Below are 24,657 nucleotides of genomic sequence, written 5' to 3'. Positions count from 1 at the left end.
AACTTCCTACCATACAGAATTCTGCGAGCACCTTCACCACATGGATGGCAACAGTTCAAGAAGAAGGCCCACCACAAGCTCCTCAGGGCAACTGAGGATGGACTATGAATGCCGGCCTTACCAGTGACACCCACGTCCAGAGAATGAATATATTTTAAAAAAGCACTGGAGGCAGTCTATGAGTTTTTAAAAAAAAGCAATTTAAAAATACTATGGGCTAACAATTCGATAGCTGTAAAAACCTGCCTGTGTTAACGGCCGGCAAAAATGGTAGCGCTGGCAGGGCCGGTAAATTGGTGCTGCTGGCTAATCAACATTAGCCCAACGCTAAACTCACTGTGCAACGCTGTTCTGGTGGTGTTCATCCCGGCAGGAGGCCCCGATGCAGCGTGGCCGTAGCATCATTGCAGCAAGAACAGCCTTCTCTGAAAGCAAGACTGTCATTTCAGAAAGCAGTTCAGTCTCTTAAAGGGGAACTGCCTTCTGAAATGGAAAAAATAAAAATCATGTAAAAATAGGGAGTTTTTAGCCCTTACAGCTCAACTGCCTTCTGAAAAAAAAAATCAACATTAAAAAGACTTCCTAAATAGGAGTCTTCAGCTCTTAAAGCTGAATTCCCTTCCGAACCTCAAAAAATGGTAAAAGTGATTCAGCACTAACACAAATGGCTCAGCAAGCCAGGGGAGGGGCACCCAGGGTCTCACACGCAGCACTCCAGCTTTGTGCAAGGGGTCAACACTGCAAGAGAGGTCTTCTACTCACAGGGGCCAGGAGGCCCTCCAGAAGGAAGGATGTGGGACCAGATCACCGAGGCAGTCACTGCCAGCAGTGTCGCCCCCACGACCTGCCTCCAGTGAAGCTTCATGACCTCAGACCACTGGTCAAGGTCAGTGAATGCATCTTCTGAAAGCCGTTTCCTACCAACTGCACCAGGAGCCTCACACACTTCTCAATGCATGACTCCTCCCCCCACCCTCCCAATCACTCACTACCAACAATCTGTACCAAACACGAGGCACACCTCCCATTCCTAGCTTCACCTCATCCCCTTGGAGGAGATGGTCCTGGCCATTCTTGGCAGGGGCTTAGCTGAGCCCTTGGCCAGTGATGGAGCAGAAAGGATACAAAATGTTGGTATCCTCATACGTTATCCTCCTGGCATACACCTCTTGCTTTCCCGCCCGCCCCTCACCACAACTCCATGCCTTCCTCATTTTACACACCCAAGGAATACAGACTGCCAGCCAGTGGAAATGGAAGAAAAGAGGAAGAAGAAGAAGAAACACCGTACTCGATTTGACACTCCCAGCCACCAGCTCCTCAAGGTCGACCAGCAAGGCCATTTGCAGTGTCCCCCATTGAAAGTCAGCAGCCTTCCACCAGCCATGCTGCAGCACTGGGGTAGCATTGTGTGACATCAGTAGGATAGGCAAAGGCACACATAAGACAGTCACTAAGGGAATGCATAAGGGTGATGAGTTGATTTCTTGATGTCATGTTGGATGGATAGATGTATAGGGCCAGATTTTCAGTGAGCCGTGAGGCGGGCTTTTAGGCGTGCGGGGGGCAAAAATCCCGAATTCGGGGGTCCAGACACAATCCCGCCCAAAACCGCCTCCAAGTAAGTTTCAGAGGAGGCGGGTACCCGCCCCGCACTGGGACCCACCGCGGGAAGGGATTAGTGCCAAGTAACTGCCTGTTAACAGGTAGTTAACAGGCAGTTTTTAGCCTAATCGCTATTTTGAGGGGTGTCGTGTGGGATTCCCGACGGTTCCAAACCACGCCAGGTTAGAGCAGGCGGGCCGTCGGGTTGAAGGACTTGGAGGGGACGTGATGTTGGTGTTCAGGTGAGTGATGGGTGCATGAGTGCAAAGGTAAGTGTGTTTGGTGTGTCTAAAGTGTGTAAAGAAGTTTTACTTACCTGTACTTACCTTAACAGCCTTTCTTCCTCTAGGCGTCGGGAGTCCATCACTCAACCGGAACTGAAAGCTGAATGGCTGCGATCTGTCAAAAGTGACAGCCTTCAGCTTTCAGTGTCGGTGAGAGTTCTAACTGAGTCTGCGTAGAAGGACTCAGGTTAGAAGTCAGACTGTCAGTGTTTGACAGCTTCAAACAGCTGTGAAACACTGATATTTCATCTGTCAAAAACTCTTGACAGATGAAATTTCAGTCTGTGACGTCACCTGTTGCCGGGTGGCCCTTAATTGGCCTGCTGAGCGGGCTCAACAAGGTCAATCAAGGGAAAATCGCGTCGATTGGCCGGACGTCGATGGAGGCGGGACTAAAACCCGAAAGTTGTAGTCCCGCCTCCTTCCCGACAGCTTAATGAAAATCCAGCCCATAAAGTTCGATTGGAAAGTTTGCTTTGTGATGGCTTTTATATCTGCATTGTGGCCAAGAGGAGGCTGTGAGGATCAGTAACAGACGGAAGGTAAGGTGTGGGACAAATGCTGACTGGGGAATTGGGGTTGTGATCACTGGTATCGCAGGCGGATGATTCCATCCCAGATATCCCAGCCAGAAAGGGGCTGTCTGGGTTGCATCCTTCCTTCTGCGTCCTCCTCTTCTGCTTCTTCCTCTTCCCTCTGCGAGCAAACGCTGTAAATCTGAAATAATAGCATAAAATGCTGGAAATACTCAGCAGGTCAGGCAGCATCTTGACCTGAGATGTGAACTCTGTTTCTCTCTCCTGATGCTGGATGCTGAGTATTTCCAGCATTTTCTGTCTTCTCAGAGGCCTTCCTTTACCATCCGAGGCCTTGCAAGCATCCAGCAGCCTTCCCTGCACCCTTAAAAAAACTTTTAACATGTATTGCACCATCACTACTTCAATAAAATAAAAAAAATCCAGTCCAAAAGCTTAAATGCCAACTTACCTGAAAGATGTGTGTGTCCCTTTAAGAAGCGCTGACAGCTTTTCAGAGCGAGCTTAGGACTTAACGCTGAGGTTGAAGTTCGCAGAAAGTGATGTTAAGTCGATGATGTCATGCTCTCTTCATTTACATCTCCAGGGCCAGTACTGCTATTGGCAGCACTAAGGCCTTCACCAAAAAAAAATGACGGCTGCCAAGTTCCGCGCCAGAGAAATGCATTAGAGTGGCGGCCGCCATTTTCTGCCACGATTCCAGCGCTAATGGGTGACGCTAAGGTAGGTAATTTCTAGGTGTTTGTTTGAAGGTAGGAGAAATAGCAGCTGGTGAACCTCACAGATCTTTCACAAAATAATAAGTAATGATCATGACACTTTAGTACTGGTCCTAACATTTAGGAACAGGAAAAGACCATGGGCTGGATTTTGATTGAGGGGGCGGGACTACAACTTTTGGGGTTGTAGTCCTGCCTCCATCGAGTTGTGGCCAACCCACACGATTTTCACTTGATTGACCTTGTTGAGCCCGCCCAGCAGGCTCAGCGGGCCAATTAAGGGCCACCCGGCAACAGGTGACATCACAGATTGACATTTCATCTGTCAAGAGCTTTTGACAGATGAAATATCAGCGTTTGACAGCTCTTTGAAGCTGTCAAACACTGACAATCTGTACACTAAGTTAATTCCTTCCTCTCAGGCTGATTTAGAGATCTCCCCGGAACAGAAAGCCGAATGCTGCAACTTTTGACAGCTCGCGGCCATTCTGCTTTCTGTGCCGGTGAGATGAGGGACTCCCGAGACCTGAAGGAAGGAAGGCTGTAAAGGTAAGTAAAACTTCTTTAAACACTTTACACACACCAAACACACTTACCTCTGAACTCATGCACCCATCACTCACCTGAACACCGGACATCTCGAACCCTCCAAGCCCTTCAGCCCGATGGCCCGTCTCGCTAACTTGGCATGGTTTGGAGCCGTCGGGAATCCCACACTTCAGGGATAAAAATAGGGATTAGGCTAAAAACTGCCTGTTAACTACCTGTTAACAGGCAGTTAATTGGCACTAATCCCCTTCCCGCCTCGGGGAGGCGGGTCCCAGCACAGGTCGGGTATCCGCCTCCTTTGAAACTGGCATGGAGGCGGGTTGGGGGCGGGATGGGTTCGTGTCCCCTGATTTCGAGATTTTAACCCCCCCACACGCCTCCAATCCTGCCTCCACGGCCCAATGAAAATCCTGCCCATCAGTTTGAAGAAGCCTGTCCCTTTATAGTTAATCTCAATCCCATCAACCTGGCTGTTTCACCATATCCTTCCACCCCTTCGCTTTCTAGAAATGTATCCAATTGCCACTTTTATAATATCCATTTAAATCACTTTCAGTTTTGTTTATGCTGCAATTTTGCGCTGCTGAAAGGACAATAAAACTGAGCCTCCTTGTATTTGTCTGGGCTTTTAGCAGTCATGAATTTTCTGGCAGTTGTATTGTTTTCTATACTTACCATATGGTTGATGCTGGTGAAAGGGGTGTTATCTGTTACAGTCTCAAAGGGAGATCTGGCTCCACTTGTATCTGTGGGCGTGGCCACTTCCCAGCTGAAGCGAACAGTAGACTGGTTAATTCCTGCCTCGTCACAGCGTTCTTTCATAACCGAGTACTTGGGAAAATGCATGTCACATGGTGTCACACACACCAGTGGGTAGCCAGGGGATGGGGTCTTTTTGGTTCCTTCCTTTGTCACCTCTTCAACGTGATCATAATCAACTAAAGACACAACCTAGAGCAATATAGACAATAATAAAGGTTTAAGATCAAGACAAATGTATTTTTGTGTTTGCATTTAAATGTCCTAATGTATATTATAGTTATAATTTACAAAATACTTGCACTGGGCTGTCCCACAGCTAAGCTGGCATGCTTTGTGCCAGTCTTAGGCACGAAAAATGGTGCAACGCATTCCAATGTCTACCCCTATGTCTGCTTAGGCTTTCCCTCTGAATATTTGTAACCTTGATGATTTCCGTGCCCCGATTTTGTCCTGGCATAAAGGAAACCAATCTTGTGGTTAAGTTTGGTGGCAAAAACAGGAAGGCAGATTATTATCTGAACTGCAATAGATTGGGAAAAGGGGAAGTGCAACGAGACCTGGGTGTCCTTGTGCACCAGTCGCTGAAGGTAAGCATGCAGGTGCAGCAGGCGGTTCAGAAGGCAAATGGTATGTTGGCCTTCATAGCAAGAGGATTCGAGTACAGGAGCAAGGATGTCTTGCTGCAGTTGTACAGGGCCTTGGTGAGACCACACCTTGAGTATTGTGTGCAGTTTTGGTCGCCTTATCTGAGGAAGGATGTTCTTGCCATGGAGGGAGTGCAGCGAAGATTCACCAGGCTGATACCTGGGATGGCAGGAATGACGTATGAGGAGAGATTGGGTCGATTGGGCTTATATTCGCTGGAGTTTAGAAGAATGAGAGGGGATCTCATTGAAACTTATAAAATTCTAACAGGACTAGACAGACTAGATGCAGGAAGGATGTTCCCGATGGCGGGGGAGTCCAGAACCAGGGGTCACAGTCTAAAGATAAGGGGTAAGCCATTTAGGACAGAGATGAGGAGGAATTTCTTCACCCAGAGAGTGGTGAACCTGTGGAATTCTCTACCACAGAAGGCAGTTGAGGCCAATTCATTAAATATATTCAAGAAGGAGTTAGATATATTTCTTAAGGCTAAAGGGATCAAGGGATATGGGGAGAAAGCAGGAACAGGGTACTGAATTTGGATGATCAGCCATGATCTCATTAAATGGCGGAACAGGCTCGAGGGGCCGAATGGCTTACTCCTGCTCCTATCTTCTATGTTTCTATGTATGTTTCAACTGGACATAATGGCCCTGAAAATCCAAAAGTGCCACTGCACCACTGTAACCATGGTGGAGTGACACTTCTGTCCACGGCAAGAATCAGATCTGCCTCTGCGCCATAAGTGGGATGCCTGTTCAGTGTTGTGGGGTGGAAAGTTGCTGTGGCCCTCTGCTGTAGCGTTGGAGTGCCAGCAGCGATGGACGAAGATGTCATGTCATGTCCATATGGTGCCCAGTTGCACTATGGTTTTCAAAAAACAGCCTTTCAAAATTTTGTGGACTCCACTTCCACCAGAAGCCGGTCCTGGTATGCATACATAGTGTTGGGAACATAGGAGGCAGAATTTGTGGGAATTCCAGCAGATAACATCATTCTGCCAGTCTCGGCTCTTTCAGTGACATCTCTACAGAAGGGAATGATGCAAGAAATGCCTGTCCCCACTTCTGGTGGAAAAGCCAAAAAGGCGGAAACCCAGCAGAACGAAGTCCTGCTTCAATGTCTGACCCTCCATCGGCTCCAAATGCAATATCATGACACTGAAATAGATGTGGATTTTCTGGGGCAATGGTTCTTGTAAACTTGGTGTGCGCGTGTGTACCCAGGAGAGTAGATTTTCTGATCTGGGTGCAATTTATTCTTGAATAGTTTAAATAAATGCAAAGCTCACCTGAATTGATGTGTGCTGTTTACACCCAATTTTCCACAATCAGCTTATTATCATAATTGAGCTGTGGGTGCAGATTTGGATGTGTCCAGGGAGGGAGTAGAAAATTGTGTGTAGGTGACATTTAAAGGGGTGTGGACAATTAAAGGGAACTATCAGAAAAGGTGGGAAAAACTCCTTGTAGTTTTAGGAAAGGCCTGAAATGCATTTCAATCCATTGGCTGCATTTGCTAAGGTTGAAAGGGGAGAGTGCAACAGGAAAGCCAGTGTGCAGGCACGAGTCGATCGTCAGGCGATGGAGCAGCCCGTCACCCAATGGCGCTTGTGCTGCATGAGGTAGTTGCAGGGAGGATGGCTCTCTGTGCCATTTCATGGTACCATCCCCATAGGTCAGCACTGCTGGATGCAATTAGGTATCCACATACATTGCCTGTGCCATTCGGTCTGCTGTCACGGCATCCCTTGGCAACAGGAGTCTCCGTGTGCATTGATTGGCTGCCAGAAGTAGGTATGTGCACCTCTATTTGCAGATGCAGCTAAGTGAATACTGACTGGGGAGGGAGGAGGGGAGCACAGAACACTTGCCTGGCATCACACCATTAATCCTCCAAAAACATTAGATGGGGAAATTTCCACTTGGAATATATTGGTAACAGCAATGGTGTTAGTGACATAACTAAAGCTGCAGCAGAATAATTGGCATAAAGGCTCATAAGAATATGAGTTTCCATATACTTACCATTAGCTGCCAATCCTGTGTGTCCACTTCACTGGGCTATAACTATGAATCGAAGCCCTGAATACCTGACGTTGGGGGTTCATGTGCAGCATGTTTTATTAATGAAGTAAAGCTTCTGCCTGTTTTAGGCGGACACTTCCTGCTGCTTCAGGTTTCAGCAGCTGGAAATGTGTGAGTGACATAAAGTGGCCGCCGATGCGGAGCGAAGGGTTTCCGGCCACCTCACTGATCGGTAGCCGGATTTGCACATAAAAATCAAACAAACCAGATCAGAAAATACCCTCCACACTGTCCGACACACATGAGCATACAATGTAATTATGTGCAAACATACAAAAGTACGGATGCTGTGATTCTTTGTTAAGAATTGGAAATGTTGATGGGACAGATTATCCGACAGAACCTGGACTAAATCCATAGGACTCAGTATGAATAGATTCGTTGATGAGTGACGTGCTCACTTACAATCGGTGGTGCTGGCAAAATGAGACTTCCTGCTGCCTCCTGGTCAAGAATGGTCACCGTGGCCATGGTGATGTCACCAAGAATTGCCTCAACTGGGTCATCTGGTCCCAGCACCAGAGAAAAAGATTCATGCCACTCTCTATCTTCATTGGACAGGATTTCCACTTTAAACAGAATGTGGTCAATACCTGAGGAAAAAAGAAATCAATAATGGGAATGAGGCTACAGTGCCTGCTTCTTGTAGAATCAATATTAATGCAGTCACCCATGTCTTTAAAGGCGATGCAGTTATACAGAAACTGAGATCTAGGGGCTTGAGTAAATAGGAGCAAAGGCTATAGCAACACTCTCCCTGATAAGCCCTTTCGCAACATCACAGTATAATTTCCTAGTGCTGTGCTATAAGGTCATTATCCCTGTATTTGCAATTGATCTTGTCACAAAACACACTGGGGGTAATTTTCACTTTTGGCAGGGGCAGAAAACTAGCGGCAGCAGATCAGCCACCCATTAAACACCCAGCCTGATTTTCCTTTCATTGACTTCACCTGCAATATTCATTGGATGTAAAAAATGATTCAACCTCAATACAAAACTCATAGCTCATGGGGGAGGGGCAGAAATTCAACATTTGGTGCAGCTGAAACTCAGAATACGTTCACAATATGGGCACAGGTTATGGATGGAGAGAAAACTATAACATTATTATGGATTCATTTCTATACAACTTCTAAACTAATACAAGATTGCATTTTCTTATGCCACTCTCTACACCTCCATCCCCCACCCGGATGGCCTGAGGGCGCTCCGCTTCTTCCTTGAACAGAGGCCCGACCAGTCCCCATCCACCACCACCCTCCTCCGCCTGGCTGAACTTGTTCTCACATTGAACAACTTCTCCTTTAACTCCACTCATTTCCTCCAAATCAAAGGTGTTGCCATGGGTACCCGCATGGGTCCTAGCTATGCCTGCCTTTTCGTGGGCTATGTGGAACATTCTTTGTTCCAGTCCTACTCGGGTCCCCTCCCTCACCTCTTTTTCCGATACATTGATGACTGTATCGGTGCCGTTTCCTGCTCTCACCCCAAACTTGACAATTTCATTCACTTTGCCTCCAATTTCCACCCTTCCCTCACCTTCACATGGTCCATCTCTGACTCTTCCCTTCCCTTCCTCGACTTCTCTGTCTCCATCTCTGGGGATAGGTTATTGACCAATATTCACTACAAGCCCACTGACTCCCACAGCTACCTGGACTACACTTCCTCCCACCCCGCTTCCTGTAAGGACTCTATTCCATTCTCCCAGTTTCTCCATCTCCGCCGTATCTGCTCCGACGATGCCACCTTCCACACCAGTGCTTCAGACATGTCTTCCTTTTTCCGCAACCGAGGATTCCCCTCTACCGTGGTTGACACTGCCCTCGACCGTGTCAGTTCCATCTCCCGCACTTCTGCCCTCACCCCTGCCCCTCCCTCCCGGAACCACGATAGGGTTCCCCTTGTCCTCACCTTTCACCCCACCAGCCTCCACATTCAACGGATCATCCTCCAGCATTTCCGCTACCTCCAAAGTGATCCCACCACCAAACGTATCTTCCCCTCCCCTTTCAGCATTCCGTAGGGACCGCTCCCTCCGAGACACCCTAGTCCACTCCTCTATCACCCCAAACAGCCCTTCCCCTTCGCCTGGCACCTTCCCGTGCAAGCGGAGGAGATGTAACACCTGCCCCTATACTGCCCCCCTTCCCACTGTCCAGGGCCCCAAACACCCCTTCCAGGTGAAACAGCGATTTACTTGTACTTCTCGCAATCTAGTATACTGTATTCGTTGCTCACGATGCGGTCTCCTCTACATTGGGGAGACCAAATGCAGATTGGGTGACCGCTTTGCGGAACACCTCCGTTCAGTCCGTAAGGGTGACCCCGAGCTTCCGGTCGCCTGTCATTTTAATTCACCGCTCCATTCCCACTCGGACCTCACCGTCCTTGGCCTCTTGTATTGTTGCACGGAAGCTCAATGTAAACTCGAGGGACAGCACCTCATCTTCCGATTAGGCACTCTGCAGCCTTCCGGACTCAATATCGAGTTCAACAATTTCAGATCATAACCTCGGCCCCTATTACACATTTTTTCTCGTAATTTTTCCACTCCTTTTCCCCCCCCCCTTCCTTTTGTTTCTCTCTCACACCTGGCAGCTATCTCTTGCCCTGCCAGTACACTTTACACCTAATCTCAGCCGATTACCATCTTTTGTTTCTTTCACTTCTTTTGTCCGATCGCAGCCCTGCCTTCGATCTAATTTCTTTTCTTTCCAGTTTTGAAGAAGGGTTCGACCCGAAACGTCAACTCAAATTTCTCTCCACGGATGTTGCCTGACCTGCTGAGTTTTTCCAGCATTTTCTGTTGTTATTTTAGTTCACATTTTGTTGTTTTCTTGCTGTCCTGTTTTATAGGCCTTTAATTTTTATTGCTTTATTTGGTGCTAATTTGGTAGCTGATGTTTCGAACTTGAGATGTTGCGTGCACTCCAATTTAAATTTTTTTTAAAACAGGTTAATTGATCGACAGAGTGCAACCAAATGACCAGCTCACCCAGTTAGTGCAGCCCCGACACAGAAGGCACATTCTGATTTCAAATCATTGAAAATGTTGTGACATTACTCACCGGGGCTAAATTTAAGGACCCTGCTCTTGGGGTTGTAGTCTATGCCTGACTGGGCTGATCCATCCCGAGTGCTGCAGCGAACTTTTGAAGTCCTGTTCTGGTCACCCTTCCTGATCACTTTGACATTCAGTATAGCGATACCATCGGGTCCTGGAGGCTCGTGCACCTGGTATGTTGCCTCCTCAAATTCAATTGTTGGGGCTTGAAAAGAAAACAGCAAAATAAATAGTGCATTAGAATAGAATTCAGGTCAAATACATATTAATGGAAACTATATACTGCAAGTTTGAATGACCTATGCAAGAAGAGAGCAGTCAACATATCCTATTTAGACAGCACCCTGTCTTCCTATGCATAAGTAATGATTTTCTTACTAACTGCAGTATTGAGGAACCATTTCAAATCATATCTGTTATAAACAAACCTGTTCCCTGATTAATCTCTTAGTGATCCAATGTTTGTGTCAGAGTTAGAACTTTGCAAGCTGATTTTCACATTGAATATTCTACAAGTTATCATTGAAACAATCAAGTCAACAACACTTTCACACATTGAACCATGGTGAGAACAGAAAGGGCCTAATTGTGGTCTCTTTACTGCCTTGTTTACACCCAAAAATGGAACAGCAGCAGTAGGGAAATGGAGCAGGCTTTCGAATTGCTCTACAAGGCTGCAGTGATTATGCAAAGCCTTTACAATGCACTGGCCATGCTATGCTTGAAGTGCTGCATTTAATTCTTGCCAGCACACCACAAAATGCACTGAAGAGGATGCAGAGAAGAGTTAAAATAAACCAGGCCTCAAATTGATGCTTTTGGGATGGAGTCTGACATTTGCCCTGCTCTCTGCCCACCTGAAACCTGCTTCCAGTTTACTCCCTACCCCCAGAGAAGGTTTCACTGAGAAACAATATACCATTTGATAGAAGAAGAATACTTTTGTCTATATAACGTAATCAATAAATTACTAGTAGCTATAATGATAAGGCACAATCTACAGCCATTTAAAAGCTGATAAAAAGATTCTTGGGAAACAAAGTATCTTACCGTCTTCATCATTCAAGATCGTTACAGTGGCTACATCATTTTTCCCAACTTTGGCTCCACTCCAGTGATTGCCCAAGGGATTGCCCAGGTGGAGCTGGAACTTTTCTTCTGGCTCAAAGACCGTATCGTCATTTATCAACACTGTACAGTTCTTCACCTGGTTGTTTTAAAAGTAGACATTAGACAACAAAAAGGTACTTGTGCCTCAAGTTGAGAGGTGTTATTTCTGGTGTTCTGTTTCACCTGGATTTTAAAGAAAAGGTTTGCAGGCTGACTTTTCAGTCATAATAGTTGTCAAAGATATTGGGCTCTAAATGCAACTCTATAATTGACCACAACAGAGTCATTTTAGAGGTTTCTGTGATTCAGGTTTACAATTGCATCCCCATGCTAGTTTTTTTTCAATATTTAGATGAAGCATAGAAAGTTAATAGGGTAAGCATGTTTAGACCTGATGGCCTTTAAGTAGGTAACATAACACAACAGTAACTGAGTTAAATGTTTTGTAACTCTAACCTCGAGATCTGCTGTAGCATGTTTCCAGCTCGAAGAAAAAAGGGGAATTAACAGAATAAAGGATAGCTTGGAGTGATTGCAAGTCAGGGACCTAATCAGGATGAGTTCAGCATCTAAACATCATTTAAATCCTCTGATTTGATTACTGCTTAAAAATCACTCCTCTGACATTTAAAAAAAAACAGGGCCCATGTAAATTTCAAGTTGATATGGAGGTTCAGTTTCGTGGGTTCAGTTTCGGGGGCTCAGTTTCGGGGGTTCAGTTTCGAGGGCTCAGTTTCGAGGGCTCAGTTTCGAGGGTTTAGTTTTGAGGGTTCCGTTTTGGGGGTTCAGTTTCGGGGGCTAAGTTTCGGGGGCTCAGTTTCGAGGGTTCAGTTTCGGGGGTTCCGTTTCGGGGGTTCAGTTTCAAGGGTTCAGTTTCGAGGGTTCAGTTTCGGGGGCTCAGTTTCGAGGGTTCAGTTTTGGGGGTTCAGTCTTGAGGGTTCAGTTTCGGGGGTTCAGTTTTGGGGGTTCGGTTTCAGGGGCTCAGTTTCGGGGGTTCTGTTTCAGGAGCTCAGTTTTGGGGGTTCAGTTTCAGGGGCTCAGTTTCAAGGGTTCAGTTTCAGGGGCTCAGTTTCGGGGGTTCAGTTTCGAGGGTTCAGTTTCGGGGGTTCAGTTTCGGGGGTTCAGTTTCGAGGGTTCAGTTTTGGGGGCTCAGTTTCGAGGGTTCAGTTTCGGGGGTTCAGTTTTGAGGGTTCAGTTTCGGGGGCTCAGGTTCAGGGGCTCAGTTTTGAGGGTTCAGTTTCAGTGGCTCAGTTTTGAGGGTTCAGTTTTGAGGATTCAGTTTAGGGGTTTCAGTTTCGAGGGCTCAGTTTCGGGGGCTCAGTTTCGAGGGTTGAGTTTTGGAGGTTCAGTTTCAAGGATTCAGTTTCAGGGGTTCAGTTTTGGGGGCTCAGTTTTGGGGGTTCAGCTTCAGAGGTTCAGTTTTGGGGGCTCAGTTTTGGGGGTTCAGTTTCGAGGGTTCAGTTTCGGGGGCTCAGTTTCGAGGGTTCAGTTTCGGGGGTCCCGTTTCGGGGGTTCAGTTTCAAGGGTTCAGTTTCGAGGGTTCAGTTTCGGGGGCTCAGTTTCGAGGGTTCAGTTTCGGGGGTTCAGTTTTGGGGGTTCGGTTTCAGGGGCTCAGTTTCGGGGGTTCTGTTTCAGGAGCTCAGTTTTGGGGGTTCAGTTTCAGGGGCTCAGTTTCGGGGCTTCAGTTTCGAGGGTTCAGTTTCGGGGGTTCAGTTTCGGGGGTTCAGTTTCTTGGGTTCAGTTTTGGGGGCTCAGTTTCGAGGGTTCAGTTTCGGGGGTTCAGTTTTGAGGGTTCAGTTTCGGGGGCTCAGGTTCAGGGGCTCAGTTTTGAGGGTTCAGTTTCAGGGGCTCAGTTTTGAGGGTTCAGTTTTGAGGATTCAGTTTAGGGGTTTCAGTTTCGAGGGCTCAGTTTCGAGGGTTGAGTTTTGGAGGTTCAGTTTCAAGGATTCAGTTTCAGGGGTTCAGTTTTGGGCGTTCAGCTTCAGAGGTTCAGTTTTGGGGGCTCAGTTTCGAGGGTTCAGTTTCGGGGGCTCAGTTTCAGGGGTTCAGTTTCAGGGATTCAGTTTCAGGGGTTCCGTTTCAGGGGTTGTTACGAGGGCTCAGTTTCGGGGGTTCAGTTTCAGGGGTTCGGTTTCAGGGGCTTGGTTTCGAGGGTTCAGTTTCGGGGGCTCAGTTTTGAGGGTTCAGTTTCGGGGGCTTGGTTTCGAGGGTTCAGTTTCGGGGGCTCAGTTTCGGGGGTTCAGTTTCAGGGGCTCAGTTTCGAGGGTTCCGTTTCGGGGGCTCAGTTTTAAGGGTTCAGTTTCAAGGGTTCAGTTTCGGGGGCTCAGTTTCGGGGGCTCAGTTTCGAGGGTTCAGTTTCGAGGGCTCAGTTTCGGGGGCTCAGTTTTGAGGGTTCAGTTTTGGGGGTTCAGTTTCGAGGGTTCAGTTTCGGGGGCTCAGTTTCGAGGGTTAAGTTTTGGGGGTTCAGTTTTGAGGGTTCCGTTTCGGGGGCTCAGTTTCAGGGGCTCAGTTTTGAGGGTTCAGTTTCAGGGGCTCAGTTTCGAGGGCTCAGTTTCGGGGGCTCAGTTTCGGGGACTCAATTTCAGGGGTTCAGTTTCAGGGGCTCAGTTTCGAGGGTTCTGTTTTGGGGCTCAGTTTCGAGGGCTCAGTTTCGGGGGTTCAGTTTCAGGGGCTCAGTTTTGGGGGTTCAGTTTCACGGGCTCCGTTTCGGGTGTTCAGTTTCGGGGCTCAGTTTTGAGGGCTCAGTTTCGGGGGTTCAGTTTCGAGGGTTCAGTTCCGAGGGTTCAGTTTCTAGGGTTCAGTTTTGGGGGTTCAGTTTAGGGGGTTCCGTTATGGGGGCTCAGTTTCGAGGGCTCAGTTTCGGGGGTTCAGTTTCAGGGGCTCAGTTTCGGGGGTTCAGTTTCAGGGGTTCAGTTTCGAGGGTTCAGTTTTGGGGGCTCAGTTTTGGGTCTCAGTTTTGAGGGTTCAGTTTCGAGGGCTCAGTTTTGGGGGCTCAGTTTCGAGGGTTCAGTTTTGAGGGTTCAGTCTTGAGGGTTCAGTTTCGGGGGTTCAGTTTTGGGGGTTCGGTTTCAGGGGCTCAGTTTCGGGGGTTCTGTTTCAGGAGCTCAGTTTCAAGGGTTCAGTTTCAGGGGCTCAGTTTCAAGGGTTCAGTTTCAGGGGCTCAGTTTCGGGGGTTCAGTTTCGAGGGTTCAGTTTCAGGGGTTCAGTTTCGAGGGTTCAGTTTTGGGGGCTCAGTTTCGAGGGTTCAGTTTCGGGGGTTCAGTTTTGAGGGTTCAGTTTCGGGGGCTCAGGTTCAGGGGCTCAGTTTTGAGGGTTCAGTTTTGATGATTCAGTTTAGGGGGTTCAGTTTCGAGGGCTCAGTTTCGGGGGCTCAGTTTCGAGGGTTGAGTTTTGGAGGTTCTGTTTCAAGGATTCAGTTTCAGGGATTCAGTTTTGGGGGCTCAGTTTTGGGGGTTCAGCTTCAGAGGTTCAGTTTCGGGGGCTCAGTTTCGAGGGTTGAGTTTTGGAGGTTCAGTTTCAAGGATTCAGTTTCAGGGGTTCAGTTTTGGGGGTTCAGTTTTGGGGGTTCAGCTTCAGAGGTTCAGTTTTGGGGGTTCAGTTTCGAGGGTTCAGTTTCGGGGGCTCAGTTTCAGGGGTTCAGTTTCAGGGATTCAGTTTCAGGGGTTCCGTTTCAGGGGTTGTTACGAGGGCTCAGTTTCGGGGGTTCAGTTTCAGGGGTTCGGTTTCAGGGACTTGGTTTCGAGGGTTCAGTTTCGGGGGCTCAGTTTCGGGGGTTCAGTTTCAGGGGTTCAGTTTCGGGGGCTCAGTTTTGTGGGTTCAGTTTCAGGGGTTCAGTTTTGGGTGTTCCTTTTTGGGGGTTCCGTTTCGAGGGTTCAGTTTCAGGGGTTCAGTTTTGGGGGTTCCGTTTCGAGGGTTCAGTTTCGAGGGCTCAGTTTCGGGGGCTCAGTTTCAAGGGTTCAGTTTTGGGGGTTCAGTTTCGGGGGTTCCGTTTCGAGGGTTCAGTTTTGGGGGCTCAGTTTTGAGGGTTCAGTTTCGAGGGTTCAGTTTTGGGGGCTCAGTTTCGGGTGTTCAGTTTCAGGGGCTCAGTTTCAAGGGTTCAGTTTCAGGGGCTCAGTTTTGTGGGTTCAGTTTCAGGGGTTCAGTTTCGGGGGTTCCGTTTTGGGGGTTCCGTTTCGAGGGTTCAGTTTCAGGGGTTCAGTTTTGGGGGTTCCGTTTCGAGGGTTCAGTTTCAGGGGCTCAGTTTCGAGGGTTCCGTTTCGGGGGCTCAGTTTCTAGGGTTCAGTTTTGGGGGCTCAGTTTCGGAGGTTCAGTTTCGGGGGCTCAGTTTCGGGGGCTCAGGTTTGGGGGCTCAGTTTCGGGGGCTCAGGTTTGGGGGCTCAGTTTCGGGGGCTCAGTTTCGAGGGCTCAGTTTCGGGGGTTCAGTTTCGGGGGCTCAGTTTCGGTGGTTCAGCTTCGGGGGCTCAGTTTCGGGGGCTCAGTTTCGGGGGCTCTGGTTTGGGGGCTCAGTTTCGGGGGCTCAGTTTCGAGGGCTCAGTTTCGGGGGTTCAGTTTCGGGGGCTCAGTTTCGGTGGTTCAGCTTCGGGGGCTCAGTTTCGGGGGCTCAGTTTCGGGGGCTCAGTTTCGGGGGCTCAGTTTCGAGGGTTCTGTTTCGGGGGCTCAGTTTCGAGGGTTCTGTTTCGGGGGCTCAGTTTCGAGGGTTCAGTTTTGGGGGCTCAGTTTTGGGTCTCAGTTTTGAGGGTTCAGTTTCGAGGGCTCAGTTTTGGGGGCTCAGTTTCGAGGGTTCAGTTTTGAGGGTTCAGTCTTGAGGGTTCAGTTTCGGGGGTTCAGTTTTGGGGGTTCGGTTTCAGGGGCTCAGTTTCGGGGGTTCTGTTTCAGGAGCTCAGTTTCAAGGGTTCAGTTTCAGGGGCTCAGTTTCAAGGGTTCAGTTTCAGGGGCTCAGTTTCGGGGGTTCAGTTTCGAGGGTTCAGTTTCAGGGGTTCAGTTTCGAGGGTTCAGTTTTGGGGGCTCAGTTTCGAGGGTTCAGTTTCGGGGGTTCAGTTTTGAGGGTTCAGTTTCGGGGGCTCAGGTTCAGGGGCTCAGTTTTGAGGGTTCAGTTTTGATGATTCAGTTTAGGGGGTTCAGTTTCGAGGGCTCAGTTTCGGGGGCTCAGTTTCGAGGGTTGAGTTTTGGAGGTTCTGTTTCAAGGATTCAGTTTCAGGGATTCAGTTTTGGGGGCTCAGTTTTGGGGGTTCAGCTTCAGAGGTTCAGTTTCGGGGGCTCAGTTTCGAGGGTTGAGTTTTGGAGGTTCAGTTTCAAGGATTCAGTTTCAGGGGTTCAGTTTTGGGGGTTCAGTTTTGGGGGTTCAGCTTCAGAGGTTCAGTTTTGGGGGTTCAGTTTCGAGGGTTCAGTTTCGGGGGCTCAGTTTCAGGGGTTCAGTTTCAGGGATTCAGTTTCAGGGGTTCCGTTTCAGGGGTTGTTACGAGGGCTCAGTTTCGGGGGTTCAGTTTCAGGGGTTCGGTTTCAGGGACTTGGTTTCGAGGGTTCAGTTTCGGGGGCTCAGTTTCGGGGGTTCAGTTTCAGGGGTTCAGTTTCGGGGGCTCAGTTTTGTGGGTTCAGTTTCAGGGGTTCAGTTTTGGGTGTTCCTTTTTGGGGGTTCCGTTTCGAGGGTTCAGTTTCAGGGGTTCAGTTTTGGGGGTTCCGTTTCGAGGGTTCAGTTTCGAGGGCTCAGTTTCGGGGGCTCAGTTTCAAGGGTTCAGTTTTGGGGGTTCAGTTTCGGGGGTTCCGTTTCGAGGGTTCAGTTTTGGGGGCTCAGTTTTGAGGGTTCAGTTTCGAGGGTTCAGTTTTGGGGGCTCAGTTTCGGGTGTTCAGTTTCAGGGGCTCAGTTTCAAGGGTTCAGTTTCAGGGGCTCAGTTTTGTGGGTTCAGTTTCAGGGGTTCAGTTTCGGGGGTTCCGTTTTGGGGGTTCCGTTTCGAGGGTTCAGTTTCAGGGGTTCAGTTTTGGGGGTTCCGTTTCGAGGGTTCAGTTTCAGGGGCTCAGTTTCGAGGGTTCCGTTTCGGGGGCTCAGTTTCTAGGGTTCAGTTTTGGGGGCTCAGTTTCGGAGGTTCAGTTTCGGGGGCTCAGTTTCGGGGGCTCAGGTTTGGGGGCTCAGTTTCGGGGGCTCAGGTTTGGGGGCTCAGTTTCGGGGGCTCAGTTTCGAGGGCTCAGTTTCGGGGGTTCAGTTTCGGGGGCTCAGTTTCGGTGGTTCAGCTTCGGGGGCTCAGTTTCGGGGGCTCAGTTTCGGGGGCTCTGGTTTGGGGGCTCAGTTTCGGGGGCTCAGTTTCGAGGGCTCAGTTTCGGGGGTTCAGTTTCGGGGGCTCAGTTTCGGTGGTTCAGCTTCGGGGGCTCAGTTTCGGGGGCTCAGTTTCGGGGGCTCAGTTTCGGGGGCTCAGTTTCGAGGGTTCTGTTTCGGGGGCTCAGTTTCGAGGGTTCTGTTTCGGGGGCTCAGTTTCGAGGGTTCAGTTTTGGGGGTTCAGTTTCGGGGGCTCAGTTTCGAGGGTTCAGTTTTGGGGGTTCAGTTTTGAGGGTTCCGTTTCGGTTTCTCAGTTTCAGGGGCTCAGTTTCGAGGGTTCCGTTTCGGGGGCTCAGTTTCAAGGGTTCAGTTTTGGGGGCTCAGTTTCAAGGGCTCAGTTTCGGGGGCTCAGTTTCGGGGGCTCAGTTTCGAGGGCTCAGTTTCGGGGGTTCAGTTTCGGGGGCTCAGTTTCGGGGCTCAGTTTTGGGGGCTCAGTTTCGGGGGTTCTGTTTCAGGGGCTCAGTTTTGGGGGTTCAGTTTCAGGGGCTCAGTTTCGGGTGTTCAGTTTTGGGGGCTCAGTTTTGAGGGTTCAGTTTCGAGGGTTCAGTTTCGGTGGTTCAGTTTCGAGGGCTCAGTTTCGGGGGCTCAGTTTCAAGGGCTCAGTTTTGAGGGTTCAGTTTCGGGGGTTCAGTTTCGAGGGTTCAGTTTCGGGGGCTCAGTTTTGGGGGCTCAGTTTCGAGGGTTCAGTTTCAAGGGTTCAGTATTGGGGGCTGTTTCGGGTGTTCAGTTTCAGGGGCTCAGTTTCAAAGGTTCAGTTTCAGGGGCTCCGTTTTGTGGGTTCAGTTTCAGGGGTTCAGTTTTGGGGGTTCAGTTTCGAGGGTTCAAATTCGGGGGCTGAGTTTCAGGGGTTCAGTTTCGGGGGTTCAGTTTCGAGGGTTCAGTTTCAGGTGCTCAGTTTCGGGGGCTCAGTTTCGGGGGCTCAGTTTCGAGGGTTCAGTTTCGAGGGTTCAGTTTCGAGGGTTCAGATTCGGGGGCTCAGTTTCGGGGGTTCAGTTTCGGGGGTTCAGTTTCGAGGGCTCAGTTTCGAGGGCTCAGTTTCGGGGGTTCAGTTTCAGGGGCTCAGTTTCGGGGGCTCAGTTTCGAGGGTTCAGTTTCGGGGGCTCAGTTTCAGGGGCTCAGTTTCGAGGGTTCAGTTTCGAGGGTTCAGATTCGGGGGCTCAGTTTCGGGGGTTCAGTTTCGGGGGTTCAGTTTCGAGGGCTCAGTTTCGAGGGCTCAGTTTCGGGGGTTCAGTTTCAGGGGCTCAGTTTCGGGGGCTCAGTTTCGAGGGTTCAGTTTCGGGGGCTCAGTTTCAGGGGCTCAGTTTCGGGGGCTCAGTTTCGGGGGCTCAGTTTCGGGGGCTCAGTTTCGGGGGCTCAGTTTCGAGGGTTCAGTTTCGAGGGTTCAGTTTCGAGGGCTCAGTTTCGAGGGCGCAGTTTCGAGGGCGCAGTTTCGAGGGTTCAGTTTCGAGGGCTCAGTTTCGGGGGTTCAGTTATGGGGGCTCAGTTTTGGGGGTTCAGTTTCTGTGCTGACAGCATCTGCCAAATTGTTGCCAGCTGTCGGGGTGCTCCATTGTTAGTTTTAGGGCTTCAGAATGGGTATTGTCTTGGGTTCAGCAACACCAGACATTCCCAAAAATGTTCCTTGGGTTCTCATCAATCTAGAATGCACATTTCTGCTAAATATCTAGTTACATGACCCAGAAATTGTAGCAGAAGATCCTTACATCATATACTGGCTACTAGAACATGACAGAATTCTCTGTCCTTCACTGAGGTGACTGAATAACAACTCTACCAAAGACAAAGCACAATAACTGGTTTGTTTACATAAAATGCATTAATGTACGATATTGCTTCAATAGTGAGAACATATATTCCCTATGTCCTTGGTTATGAAAAGAATAAAAATACAGCAATTTCTGTCTAAACATAGGCCCTAAGACAGAAGATTACTTTCTCTATCTTAACCCTTTGAAGCTAAGCAAGCTCAGTCTTTAAATTAGACAGCCTTTTTCTCCCGGCTGCATGAATCACACTCATTGGGGGGGGTGGAATTTTAACTGGTTTCAGGCAGGCAGGGTGAGCGACAACCGCCCCCCCACCCCCGACGTCATTAATTTGAGGTCCACACTATTTTATCTCTTGCGCTTCATTTACATCCCACTGGCCAACTGCTCACCTGAAACGGGTGTAAAGAAGCAGCAGCTGGCTGGCAGGTGAAGATCAGGTGGAGGCTGCCCGCACACTCTCAGGTAAGTTGCATGGGGAGGTGCGGGGGTAGGTTTTTGGTATGGTTTCACAGGTGGCGAGGGAGACTCAGGCCTTGATATTAACCCCCCACGACAAGTGCGGGGGGGAGGCAATAACAAATGTTAAAACGGGGAATGCGACCCCGACCCGCTGCGTGCATGCCTGTTGCTGTTTTTGCGGCGGTGGGTTTTGTGGCATTCGCGGGTCCCTCCGTGGAGAGGCGGGACACTTCATTAACATATTTAAATCAGGCTCCCACTGTGCAATTGGGAGCCCGATTTAAATTTTACAGTTGTTGCCCGGATTTACCAGGGGTCAGGAAACCCGTCAGTGAAAGGGATGTGGGGGCTGCCAACTCCACAGGCTAAGTGCCTTTTCCCACAGTCCTTGTAGGCCAGGAGGTGCAGGAGTGCTTCCACCGGCCCTCAAGGAGGCCTTCGGCCTCCCCTTTGCCGATCCCGGCCAATTCCGCCTCCCCTCGCCCAAGCCCCGACAACTGACCTTCCCTCCGCTCCCAACTCCTGGGGACCATCCCCAAGGGTCTCCGGCCACCTGCCGCTGGTTTTCCTGCCGTCTGCGGGGGTGGGGGGGGGGGGGGGCGGAGGGGAAACGGAAGGAAAAAAATGATAATGAGGTCCTGTCGTTAAATTCGGCAGAATCTCCCGATCCCCAGCCTTGGGCCGTTTTCGGCCTCCAGGTAAATGTCAGGGCCCCAGACTTTCCTTGTGGGGCCCAATGGAACAATCCTACTTCTCCTGGCCCCACAAAGATAAGTTTAAAACACATCTTTTACGGCCTCTCCTTCTTCTCTGACAGGTTTTACAGTCAGCGGTTAAATGCCATTAAACAAAGGCCCAGTTAATGTGGCGTTAGGCAGGAATGTGGCGGTAAGTTTGACTACACAGCCACCCCATTCCTGCCGGACGAGATGGGTTAAAATCGCCCCTCTATGACAGAAAGAGAGAGCGACACCGTCTGCCTCTTAAGGAAGTCAATTGGGACTCTGCCCACTGATTTATCAATGTCAGAGCTCTAAACCAGGCCCTGCCCGTAGAACTGCGGACAGAAGATTTAATTAACCCAGAATTGCTATTCCCCAATATTGAAGTTGTCCCTCAACCAACATCACTAAAATCAGTTTATTGGCCAGGACACCGGGAGAACTCCCCTGCTCCTCTTCAAAATAGAGCCATGTAATCTTTTATGTCCATCTAAGAGGGCAGATGGGGCCTCGGTTTAACATCTCATCCTAAGAATGGCACCTCCGACAGTGCAGCACTCCCTTAGTACTGCACTGGAGTGTCAGCTCAAGTCCCTGGAGTGACCTGACTCAGAGGCGAGAATGTTACCACTGAGCCACGTCTAACACTGAGGGAGTGCTACATTGTTGGACATTCTCTTTTTTAGCTGAGATGTTAAAACCAAGGCACTGCTTGACTGTTCATGTGGACATAAAAGATCATATGGCACTTTTGAAGAAGAGTTTTGATGTCCGTTTTTGGGCTTGAAATGGGTGCTGTGCACAGGGTGCGTGCTGCAACTGGGAGGCCTAAGGCCAGCCCAAGATTGGGCCTCGGGCCTCATTAATATTATTTGGGTGAGCTGCCGGCACCTGTCACACCTCCACAGGCAGCTTGGCCGTTTTCAGAAAATGAATATGGTAAGTCCTGCGGGAGGGGGGTGAGGTGGAGTGTTAATGGGGCGGAAAGCAATCGGGATACTATGAAGTCGGGGGAGTAACCCTGCTGCTCCTGGATCCGCAGCAAAGTTTCTTTTTAAAAACTTACCACCGTTGAAAAATCCTGAGCAGAGCAAGTCCAGCATCTGCTGCACTGAACCATATCCAAATTCAGCAAGGAGGACTAAAACAGGCATTAGGACCTTTACATATGTAAATGAGGCGACCACGAGGAATGCCTGGACAATGCCCCAACCCGATATCGAGTCGGACGTCTTTAAAGCGCACTTTAGGTGAGGGTCGTTAGTCCCCATTATTGGCCCTTGTTGTGTCTATTTTGAGCTCGTAAAACAAGTTCCAAACATAGAATCATAGAAATTTACAGCACAGAAGGAGGCCGCTTGGCCCATCGTGTCTGCGCCGGCCGAAAAAGAGCTACCCAGCCTAATCCCACGTTCCAGCTCTTGGTCCGTAGCCTTGTAGGTTATGGCACTGCAAGTGCACGTCCAAGTACTTTTTAAATGCGATGAGGGTTTCTGCCTCTACCACCTTTTCAGATGTGGTCCCAGTGAGTTCCAGACCCCCACCAACATCTGGGTGAAAAACATTCTCCTCAACTCCCCTCTAATCCTCTACCAATTACTTTAAATCTATGCCCCCTGATTATTGACCTCTCTGCTAAGGGAAATAGATCCTTCCTATCCACTCTATCTAGGCCCCTCATAATTTTATACATCTCAATTAAGTCTCCCCTCAGCCTCCTCTGCTCCAAAGAAAACAACCCCAGCCTATCCAATCTTTCCTCATAGCTAAAATTCTCCAGTCCTGGCAATATCCTCGTCAATCTCCTCTGTACCCCCTCTAGTGCAATCACATCTTTCCTGTAATGTGGTGACCAGAACTGCATGCAGTACTCTAGCTGTGGCCTAACTAGTGTTTTATACAGTTCAAGCATAACCTCCCTGCTCTTATATTCTATACCTCGGCTAATAAAGGAAAGTATCCCGTATGTCTTCTTAACCACCTGTCCTGTCCTGCTACCTTCAGAGATCTGTGGACATGCACTCCTAGGTCCCTCTGTTCCTCTACACTTTATGTGGTCATTCATCTCATTGCAGTTTGAAAACTGGCTGCTGAATTTGCCCAGTTAACAACTATGACTACACTTTGAAAGCAATTCATTGACTGTGAACTGCTTTGGGGCATCCTGCAGGCGTGAACGTTGCTAGCTATATAAATGCAAGTTCTTTCTTTCTTGATGTTAGTGCACTTTTAAAAACAATTAGAACAAACATTTAGATGGAAAAACAGTTTACAAATTCTCATACAGCAAATATACCATAAAAAAAGATTGGTTTTACATTTCTGCCAAATTTGCCAACACTGTGACCTTTTCTAAGAGATTTCCAACAAGCGAGAGTCTAACTACCTCCCCATGACATTCAATGGCATTACCATCGTCGAATCCCCCACCATCAATATCCTGGGGGGTTACCATTCACCAGAAACTTAACTAGACCAGCCACATAAATACTGTGGCTACAAGAGCAGGTCAGAGGCTGGGTATTCTGCGGCGACTGTCTGACCTCCTGACTTCCCGAAGCCTTTCCACTATCTACAAGGCACAAGTCAGGAGTGTGATGGAATACTCTTCACTTGCCTGGATGAGTGCAGCTCCAACAACACTCAAGAAGCTCGACACTATCCAGAACAAAGCAGTCCACTTGATTGGCACCCCATCCACCACCTTAAACATTCACTTTCTCCACTACCGGCGCAATGTAGCTGCAGTGTGTACCATCTACAAGATGCACTGCAGCAACTCGCCAAGGTTTCCTCGATTGCCCCTCCCAAACCCACGACCTCTACCACCTAGAAGGACAAGGGTAGCAGGTGCATGGGAACACCTGTGAAGGAATTCTACTATATAACCTTTTTAGAAAAATATACTGTACTATATAAGATAAATACACTATAGCCTTTTTAGAAAAATACACTCTATAACTTCTTTAAAGAAAGGCACGGCAAGCTGGATTTGGAAATCCTACCTTCTGAAAGAATTCTGGCCTCATTGAGATAAGACAGTGGTTAACCCTGAAGAGTACCTTATAAGGAACTCTACCGTATAAATTCTTTGGAACATGACAAACTGGGTTTGGAAATTTAGAAACCTAACGAAGAAATAGCTATGAAAGAATTCTGGCTATTGAAATAGGACAAGTTGTTGACCCTGAATAAGTAACCTTATTGAAACAGAAGAATGGGTGGCCCCAAATGTGTAACCTTATTTAAATAAGACAATGGTCAGCCCTGGATGAATGATCTTGATTAAAACCTCTTGAGAATGACATGATGTAAGGTACATCTGCCCTTTGCCCACATATGGTAAACTCCCAACAGCTATTGATGATGTGGCAGTAAGAATTTCAGTAGGTCAGCTAAAAGATGATTAGTAATAATTAACTTGGATTAACAGAAACCTTATGAAAAACAACTGAAAAAGGGGTATAAATATTGGAGTCTCGAATGAGATAATCAGACTCGCTTTAATTGGGCAAAGTGATTCTCGACTACAGGGGCGGCTCTGTAGTTCTTCACTCTTTTGTACCTTGGGGATTGAAGGTAACTGCTACCTTGATAATTGATGGATATCCTGTAATAGACAAGTTTAAGAACGGTAATACTGTGGCGAAGTTAAGATTTATAAGTAGGATTCTCTTTTAAGAATAAGGTTGTATTTTTTCTCTTTTTAAAACTGTTAACGTTGCAATTGACTGATTCACCAACTGTAAATTGCATGTCATTTTTTAAATAAATCTCTATATATATTTAGAATTGTTTCATATAAGTCTTCTGTATCAATAACTCGCAAACCCAATCTTTGTACACGCTTTGGTGAAGAGTTACAATTTCTGAAGGAAATTTCCAGAACCTCATAATATCCGGGACTTTACTGTCTGGCTAAACTTATTAAAAGCGCTATCTGGAGGAGGTAACATTCTTGGGTTGTTCCTTTTCTTTAGGGAGAGATAGCCCGGACCTTTAGACCCAGTTAAGCATCTTTAGGATTCGGCTA

At 48.4% G+C, this 24,657-nt stretch overlaps 1 protein-coding gene across 1 annotated transcript in view; it reads right to left on the bottom strand.

Moving 5' to 3' along the window:
- The window catches only part of fras1 (Fraser extracellular matrix complex subunit 1), a 747,542-nt gene that overhangs the window by 65,628 nt on the left and 657,257 nt on the right, over positions 1 to 24,657 (bottom strand). Inside the window, exons 59-62 of the mRNA XM_085963231.1 lie at positions 11,308 to 11,464; positions 10,262 to 10,462; positions 7,593 to 7,780; positions 4,369 to 4,644 (exon numbers count right to left, since the gene is read on the bottom strand). Coding sequence (XP_085819357.1) covers positions 4,369 to 4,644; positions 7,593 to 7,780; positions 10,262 to 10,462; positions 11,308 to 11,464 — 822 coding nt within the window. The remainder of the gene's footprint in view (positions 1 to 4,368; positions 4,645 to 7,592; positions 7,781 to 10,261; positions 10,463 to 11,307; positions 11,465 to 24,657) is intronic.

Source organism: Somniosus microcephalus, chromosome 2 (genome assembly GCF_052327205.1).
Source record: "Somniosus microcephalus isolate GS21.2 chromosome 2, FLI_Smic_1.0, whole genome shotgun sequence".
NCBI classification, from domain to species: Eukaryota; Metazoa; Chordata; class Chondrichthyes; order Squaliformes; family Somniosidae; genus Somniosus; species Somniosus microcephalus.
Note: the sequence above shows the minus strand (reverse complement) of the source record. Positions and strands in the feature narration are given on the sequence as shown.